At 39.7% G+C, this 9,703-nt stretch overlaps 1 protein-coding gene across 1 annotated transcript in view; it reads left to right on the top strand.

Moving 5' to 3' along the window:
• Positions 1–1,715, top strand: part of MCM8 (minichromosome maintenance 8 homologous recombination repair factor) — a 59,818-nt gene extending 58,103 nt beyond the window's left edge. The window contains exon 19 of the mRNA XM_063443999.1: positions 1,335–1,715. Within this exon, the coding sequence (XP_063300069.1) occupies positions 1,335–1,427 (93 nt within the window). The 3' untranslated portion in view covers positions 1,428–1,715. The remainder of the gene's footprint in view (positions 1–1,334) is intronic.
• The last annotated feature ends 7,988 nt before the right edge of the window (positions 1,716–9,703 follow it).

A 9,703-nucleotide genomic window follows, 5' to 3' on the forward strand; every position in this document is an offset into this window, starting at 1 on the left:
TAGGGTTAAGGATGAAATTATATTCATCATTGGATAGCAACCCTCTACTGCGGCCCTCGTCCAAAATCACCTTATATCTTCCGAGGAAGATATTGGTAGGATCCGACTGTAATACCGTATATGTATCTCTTTAACTGGGAATGATTCTAGCCGACGCTAATTTCTAAGCTTGAGTGTATACTTTTTATACTTTATTTACACTTCTATGTTTCCTATCTGGATGGGCTAACAATTTGTATATTGGGAATTTCTTGTTATGGTTTATCCACTAAGGGGTGGGAGAGATTTCGATACATTTTTGCATGCTATATTGTCTGGGGAGCTAGGGACATCTTGAGGCTGCCTCGAAGTAGCAGTTAGTTCTGACACTCACTGATGTGAGTTAGACAGCTAGCCCAGGGCAAGTTCTGAGACGTTTTTGTGTGGGTTGTGTCAGTTGGGAGAGGTGTGGATACTAGCTGCGCTGTGTAGTAGTTAGCCTGTGTCTCTCTTTGTTGGAGCATTTCTCTCGCTCCTGTGTATCCCACTTTCCACACACTTGCCCTCGGCAGGAACTATAGCCCTTTTACCCCCCAGGACAAGTTCATACATTCTCATGTATATAGTGCTATATACATACCTCGATTATAGGGGTTTATAGTGTCTATATTGATATTCTTTGTTTTTTCTCTCCTGCCCCTCCTTGCTATCCTTTCAACCTAGTTTTTTATTCAGGAACTTATACTTTGGAGCCTTTGGCTCCCCATTAATATCTGTTCTATGATACTCGTTTTGCCCACCTTTTAGGTCCTAGTGTGTATTGGTACTTTTGTGGCCATTTTCTGTGGCCATGTTTTAACTTTCAATAAAGGTTTACCCCAATTTTTTCCCCCCCCTCCCTTTGTATGTGACTCTCACTATTTTGAGGTATATATATCTGAAGGCAAATTTGGTCCACACTCATTGTATATGAGTGTTCTCCACATTTTGTTTTTCAAATTTTTCTTCCTTTGATATTATTTGGGGTTAAGCCCCTTATATATACCTCCAGTAACCCATTCGGAGTGTGTGGAAGTTGGTTAGTCCAACTACACTCACCCCTTTCTTTCTATCTGTTATTATTCAGCTGTTGATGTTCCACTTGAATGTGTGCACAAAGCATTTTGAATGGCGTAGAATTGTTCTATTATCTGTTAAAATCACAATGATCCACAGTTCTAAACAATTTCTTGTTAGCATAATGTGCTGTATGTAGCTGTCTTTGATTGTGTGCATGGACCTTTTGGAGACGATGGATAGTCCTTGTATCCTTAATATAATTAATTTTACTTTTTGTGTTTTTTGTTTTTTTCCAGGTTGCTGATTTTGAAAGCTTTGTGAGTTCCCTCAATGATCAAGGTTACCTATTAAAAAAAGGTCCCAGAGTTTATCAGCTCCAGACTATGTAGCATTTACGTGCTGCACAAAAACTCTGTGGTCAAACGAAAAGCGGACCTGTCCACATTGGACAATGAAGCACAATGTTTAATGTATACTTTGTAAAGCTAACTGTAAATATAAAATGCCTCTTTATGTAATCTGCCTGTGTACTACAGAGTTATTTTGTAGGTGTGCTGTAATTGATTAACAAACAAATATTTGTGTGGTATATTTTATATCTAAAGTTGACAATCACGTCTCGTTATTTATGTATGTTTGAATGTATAATCTGTACTGCGGCACATTATAGTAATTAATAAATTCCGTTGGAGGTCATATTGACGTTTATTTGGGTTTGTTACAAGCTGTAGGGCATTATTTATTTATTTATTTTTAATGCAAGGGGCCTGAGAAATATCAACACATGTATTAAAGTGTTTTGTTTCCTGTAAAGCACTGGACATGTCTTTACAGCTGAGGTGTAATCATGTGGAGAATAGTGACGTATGAAGGGGTGAGGGAGGTCCACCTTGGGTGATCGGCAGAAGGGGGGTGCACATCGAACCCACCTCACACCAGAACAGACACCTGCCTACTGCCAACCTGCTCGCACTGGTGTCGTGTGGCAGAGACCTGCTTGATGGCTGCTTTAAATGGTTGCAGGGCTAGGCCTTGTGCACCCTGTACTGTTGCTGGAGCTGGGATGAGATGTGATCACAGCCCTCGCAACAGCACAGAGCAGCAAGGAGTTGGAAAATCGGTGTGCACACTGACTGGCTGAAAACTTGCTTTGACTCTGCCCCAGGGGTATCGAGAGAAAAGGAAGAAGAGGTGTGTGCTCGGTCTCTAATGAATCGCAGTGCAAATGGTCTAGTAATTGTACTTTCAGGCACAAATGCACCAATTGTGCCGGTATGCATCCGGCATTTCTGTGTTTTCGAAAAGCACGGCGAAGTTTTTCAACATTTCAAAAGAGGATGATGCTGCTGGGAAAGGAAAGAACTTAAAAGGACACTATAGTCACATGAACAACTTTAGCTCAATTAAGTAGCTTTGGTGTATAGAACATGCCCCTGCAGCCTCACTGCTCAATCCTCTGCCATTTAGGAGTTAAATCCCTTTGTTTATGAACCCTAGTCACACCTCCCTGCATGTGACTTGCACAGCCTTCCATAAACACTTCCTGTAAAGAGAGCCCTATATAGGCTTTCTTTATTGCAAGTTCTATTTAATTAAGATTTTCTTATCCCCTGCTATGTTAATAGCTTGCTAGACCCTACAAGAGCCTCCTGTATGTGATTAAAGTTCAATTTAGAGATTGAGATACAATTATTTAAGGTAAATTACATCTGTTTGAAAGTGATACCAGTTTTTTTTTCATGCAGGCTCTGTCAATCATAGCCAGGGGAGGTGTGGCTAGGGCTGCATAAACAGAAACAAAGTGATTTAACTCCTAAATGAAAGTGAATTGAGCAGTGAAATTGCAGGGGAATAATCTATACACTAAAACTGCTTTATTTAGCTTAAGTAATTTAGGTGACTATAGTGTTCCTTTAAAAGTTGTACCCAAATACATGGAAGGCTGAGTTAATTGGGAATGGCTTCCAAGAGGGTTTCAAATGTCTATAAATAGTGTGGATAAATATATTTGGGTTGATAATTTACGTTTGGTAAACGATTTAGCTCTACCGATAGTTTAAAAATGAAAAAAGAAGTATTTAGGCAGGTTTGAAGGCCCTATTAGTTTTCCTCCTTTGTCAAATTTCAGGCTGCCACCTTTAGGTTTAGTACCTAGAAAAGATGTAGTTTCCTGTCGCCTAATTAATCATCTTTCGTATCCTAAAAGTGCATTGGTTAAATTCCTAAGGAAGACTGTTTGTGTTAAATATTCTTCATTTCATAGGAATTGTGGCAGGGGAACATTACTGGCGAAGGTGGTTATAGAGGCAGATCTTCACCCTGGCTGTTTTGGCTCCCTGGGCTTCCAAGTTAATGGGCAGTTCTTTCTTGACAAATGTCTTCCGATGGGTTGCTGACTCTAAAGCATGTACTTTCGACTTCTGCAACTTTCCTGAAGTGGGTCATGGTAAAGGAGTCTGGTTTAAGTGGGATTATGCATTGTCTTGTTGATTTTCGGTTTAGTGGCAGTGCAGGCTCTACTGCAGGGGTGGGGAACCTTCGGCACTCCAGATGTTTTGGACTACATCTCCCTTGTTGCTTTGCCGGCATTATGGCTGTAAGAGCATTACACCCCTGCTCTAGTGAATGTGTGAGGTTGGTGACAACGTTCAGAGAATTTTCAGAAGGGTTTGGTATTCCGCTAGGCAGTTTTACCTAATTGTTCTATTCAATTTTTGGTATTGATTCTCTAAAGTTGGAGTTTAGGCTTCCTGAGAAGATCTTGAAAATACAAAACACCATTAAACAGTTGCTGCAGAGCAGTAAGGTGGTAAGGTGTTGGTTTAGGTACTCCAGTATTTGCTGGGATTACTCTTTCCCTTCCAGAGTTATGCCTATTGGGAGTGTTTTCTCTGGAAGGATATCTTTAACAATTGCTAGAAATAAATTGCCTTTGGTTCATGTTAGAATTTCAGCTCAGATTAATCAGGATCTCAGGATTTGGGATGAGTTTATAAAAAAGTTTAGTGGATTTTGGGAAGCGGAATTTTTGGCCTCTGATGAACTGCAATGTTTTACTGACGCAGCCGGATTGGCAGGTTTTGGGATCTTTTGCAAGGGCAGGTGGTGTGTGCAGAAGTGGCCTTATCACTGGGTTGAGGTTGGTTTTACAAAGAACCTTACGCTATTGGAATTGTTTCCTATAGTAGCTGCAGTCTTTTTGTCTGGAAAAGAATTGAGTGGCTCTCGCACTGTTTTTCACTGTGATAACCTAAGTTATTAATTCCTTGCATGCTAAGTATATAAACAATATTAATTTACTTTGAAATTTAGTTTTTGCTTGTTTATAGTTTAATTTATGGGTGAGAGCAAAACATATTCCTGGAAAGTTTAATATAATATCTGATGCTCTTTCCCCTTTCCAGTGGGACGTTTTCCGGAGAGAGGTGCCTCAAGCGGATCTGGCAGGTTCCCCGTTACCGAGCAGCCTTTGGGAATTGATTTATCAGAGCTAAATTCTTTCATTGGGTCTCCAGTTGCCCTTGTGACATATTAAGGCGGTTAAACAGGTGGTTTTTGTTTAATAAGGGTTTTGAGTATGACCCTTTAGAATCTGGCAGAGATATCGCAGTTAGTTATCTTTTAAGATTATTTCACATAAGCCATTCAACGAGTTGGATTGCTAAAGAATTGGCAGGGATTGATTTTTTTATAAGTTGATAGAAAAAGGTCTGTTACGAGTTTCTTTGTAGTTAAACAGATGTTGAAAGGATATCAAAAATTCATTAGGAAAGTTGATAGCAAACCCATTTCGTTAGTTATTAGTTAACATTTTTAAAGTTGCTAGCTTAGTTTGTTTTTCAGAATTTTAAATTATTTTGTTTCATTGTGCTTTTTCTTCTTTAATAGCGTTCTTTGCATCATTAGTTGCTAAGAGCAAATATTTTCCGTCATGTTTGCAAAGTCATGATATTGTGGTTTCTGATGATAAGATTTTGGTGTTCTGTGTAGGTCCAAAACTGACCAGGAGGGTAAAGGCAAGTGGATTACTTTAGGTAGCTCCTGTCTGCCCACTTGCTGCAGTGCTTAAAATTGTAATCTATACGACGTATTGAGGGACCATCATTTTGTTCATTTGAATGGTTCACCTCTAACTTAATCTTAATTTGTAAAAGTTTTTAAATTCATTTTAAAAACACTTTGGGTGACTGTTAATACTCATGACATTCATTTTGCATTGGGGCAGCGACATAAACTTCAAGGTTGGGTTTAGGTGATGATTTAATCAGAAATTGGGTAGATGGGGATTTAATAGATTTAAAATGTATGTTCAACCTCAGCTTTTATAATTAACTCTAATGCAGTGTTATTTGGTTGTTGTTGGATGTTTTATATATATTTACATTTGGAGTCCTTTTCTTTTAGGCACACAAGTTTAGAATATTCCTGTCTAGGTTTGTTCAGACGAGATGACATAATTTTTTAGGATATTGGCTATGATATCCTCAACATTGTTTTTCAAGAAATGTTGGAGAGGGCAGTTGTGGGTTGGGGGCACTCCCATCTGGTGTTTTTCTGAATGGGATGCCAGGGGGTTTAAGTCACCATTCGTGAGAATTAAATAGAGGGGTGGATATTGGTTGTAATTAAGTGGAAGTTCAGGGGCAGAACAGAGTGTTAAGAAATTTGGTATGTTAAGAGAGTTATGCCAAGGAGTTATAATATGGTTTTGTGGTTTATATACGGTTTTGTTATTGAAGGTTAACCTCTACCCCTTTTCAAAACAGATCACAGCCTTCCTCTAATATATTTCTTGGTGTTTGTTTTTGTCTATGTATTACATGTACCAAACATATGATCCCATCGGCAAAATAAAGTGCTGTGTCACAAACTATACATGAACTGATACTGGTTCCATGCCAATGACCAGTTTACTCCGGTGGTCTGTATGTATTTTTACCGTCTAGAACATGGGTTCACAACCTAGTCCTCAAGTACCCCCTACCAGTGCAGGATTTAGGGATTACCCCCGTTGTGTCTAAAGTGTATTTTTTTCCTTCTTCTTAGACACAACTGGGTAATCCCTAAATCCTGGACTGTTAGGGGGTACTTGAGGACTGGGTTGGGAACCACTGGTCTAGAACTTCACTATGGGCAGATATGTGACACTGCTGAAATTATACTGTACTGCGCAGGAAAAAAATTAATAAATAATTAACATCATATTAGGCAACCCCTGTCCAGTACATAGAACAGCATAATTTATTTTCTAGTGTATTCTTGAATACTGAAACCAAAGTGTTAAAGAACCACTATAGGCACCCTGACCACTTTAACTTAATGAAGTGGTATTGGTGCCAGGTCCATCTAGTGTTAACCCTACAGCTGTAAACATAGCAGTTTCAGACGTCGGCGCTGAGGAGAGTTCCCCAGCGCCGAGGTAGAAAGGTAAGTGTTTAACCCTTTCAGCCCCCTTCAGCCAAGCGGGAGAGGGACCCTGAGGGTGGGGGGGACCTAAAGACCCTATAGTGCCAGGAAAACTAGTTTGTTTTCCTGGCACTATAGTGGTCCGTTAACAAAATCAAAAACACATTTTTTCCAAATATATTTTTTTATTATTATTATTTATAAAGTGTCAACAAATGCTACAGCGCTGTACAATGGGGGGGCCTAACAGACAGGTATTTGTAACCAGACGAGTTAGACACAGAGGGGTTAAGGGCACTGCTCAATGAGCTTACATGCTAGAGGGAGTGGGGTATAGTGACACAAAATGTAAGGGTAGGGTAGAAAAGTAGGTTGATAGGTTAGTATTCACTGAGGGCTTAGTGTTTTGTTTTGATGACAGTAGCAGCAAAGAAATCAGGGTGCGGGGAGGGAAAGCTGTTGACAGTTTAATTACATAGTTACATAGCTGAAAAGAGACTTACGTCCATCAAGTTCAGCCTTCCTCACATATGCTTTTGCTGTTGATCCAAAAGAAGGCAAAAAACCCAGTCTGAAGTGCTTCCAATTTTGCAACAAACTAGGAAAAAATTCCTTGTGGACCCCAAAATAGCAGTCAGATGTCTCCTGGGATCAAGCAGCTATTAGCCCACTAATTAGAAAAAATATCCCTGTATGTTATGTTTTTGCAAATATTTATCCAATTGCAGTTTAAACATCTGTATAGACTCTGACAAAACCACCTCTTCAGGCAATGAATTCCATATCCTTATTGCTCTTACTGTAAAAAAAACCTTTCTTTGCCTTAGATGAAATCTCCTTTCTTCAAGCCTAAATGTGTGACCTCGTGTCCTATGTATAGCCCTGTTTATGAATAGATTTACAGATAATGGTTTGTACTGGCCCCGAATATATTTGTATAATGTTATCATATCCCCTCTAAGGCGCCGTTTTTCCAAACTGAAGAGATTTAATTTTTTTAACCTTTCTTCATAACTAAAATGCTCCATTCCTTTTATCAATTTTGTAGCTCGTCTCTGCACTTTTTTTAGTGCCATGATATCTTTCTTTAGAACAGGTGCCCAAAATTGCACAGCATATTCAAGGTGTGGTCTTACCAGCGATTTATAAAGAGGCAAAATTATATTTTCATCTTGAGAATTATTGCCCCTATTTATACATGACAAAACCTTACTGGCCTTAGCAACGGCAGATTGACATTGCATATTGCTACCTAATATGTTGTCTATAACAATTCCCAAATCGTTCTCGTGTGTGGTTATCCCTAGTTCACTACCATTTAGGGTGTAAATTGCTTGTGCATTCTTAACCCCGAAGTGCATAACTTTGCATTTTTCTACGTTAAATTTCATCTGCCATTTTAGTGCCCAGTCCCCCAATCTATCCAAATCCCTCTGCAGCAAGGCAATATCCTGCTCACACTTTATTACTTTACAAAGTTTTGTGTCATCTGCAAACACTGATACATGGCTTTCAATGCCCATTTCAAGATCATTTATAAATATGTTAAAAAGAAGCGGTCCCAAAACAGAACCCTGAGGGACACCACTTACCACTTTTGTCCAGCTTGAAAATGTACCATTTATGACAACTCGCTGTACTCTATCCTTAAGCCAATGTTCTACCCAAGAACAAGAATATTCATCTAGACCAATTTCTTTTAGTTTGAAGACTAACCTATTGTGAGGAACCGTATCAAATGCCTTGGCAAAATCCAAGTAGATAACATCCACTGCAACACCCTGATCTATATTTCTACTTACCGTATATACTCGAGTATAAGCCGAGTTTTTCAGCACATTTTTTGTGCTGAAAAACCCCAACTCGGCTTATACTCGAGTCAGAGTCTGCATTATGGCAATTTGCATTGCCATAATACAGACTGGGGGGAGAGGGGTGCTGGCAGAGCTGTACTTACCTTTCCTGCAGCTCCTGTCAGCTCTCTCCTCCTCCGCGCCGTCCGTTCAGCACCTCGGTCAGCTCCCAGTGTAAGTCTCGCGAGAGCCGAGGCTCTCGCGAGACTTACACTTTGGAGCTGACAGAGGGAGCTGCACAGACCGCGCGGAGGAGGAGAGAGCTGACAGGAGCTGCAGGAAAGGTAAGTACAGCTCTGCCAGCCCCCCTCTCCCCCCCACTGAACTACCAATGACACTGGACCACCAGGGAAGGAGCCCCCCTCCCTGGCCAGCTAGCAAGCAGGGAGGGGGGGACGAAAAAAAAAAAGATAATAAAAAAAAAGATAATAAAAAAAATAAAAAAATAATAATAATTAAATAATAATAATAAAAAAAAATAATAATATAAAAAAAAAATAATAATATATCAAATGCCCACCCCCACCAACACACACACTGCATCACACACTCACACTTCATTCATATACACACACTGCACTCACACACACTGCACTCACACACACTGCATTCAAAACACTGCATTCATACACACACTGCACTCATACACACACTGCACTCACACCTACACTGCACGCACACACACTGCACTCATACACACTGCACTCATTATATACACACACTGGAAATAAATATTCAATTAATATATACGCACACACACTGCACTCATACACACACACACTGCACTCACACACACACACTCTGCACTCATACACACACTGCACTCATACGCACACTGCACTCATACACACTGCATTCATTATATACACACACTGAAAATAAATATTCAATTAATATATACGCACACACACTGCACTCATACACACACACACACTGCACTCACACACTGCATTCATACACACACTGCATTCATACACGCACTGCACTCATACACGCACTGCACTCACACACTGCACTCATACACGCACTGCACACACACTGCACTCATACACGCACACACTGCATTCATACGCACACACTGCATTCATTATATACACACACTGTAAATAAATATTCAATTAATATAATTTTTTTAGGATCTAATTTTATTTAGAAATTTACCAGTAGCTGCTGCATTTCCCACCCTAGTCTTATACTCGAGTCAATACGTTTTCCCAGTTTTTTGGGGTAAAATTAGGGGCCTCGGCTTATATTCGGGTCAGCTTATACTAGAGTATATACGGTACTTCTTCGTAGAATGCAATTAGGTTAGTTTGACATGACCTATGTTTCATAAAACCATGCTGATTATTGCTAATAACACAGTTCTTCCCAATGAATTCCTAAATATTATCCCTTAATAGCCG

Source organism: Pelobates fuscus, chromosome 2 (genome assembly GCF_036172605.1).
Source record: "Pelobates fuscus isolate aPelFus1 chromosome 2, aPelFus1.pri, whole genome shotgun sequence".
NCBI classification, from domain to species: Eukaryota; Metazoa; Chordata; class Amphibia; order Anura; family Pelobatidae; genus Pelobates; species Pelobates fuscus.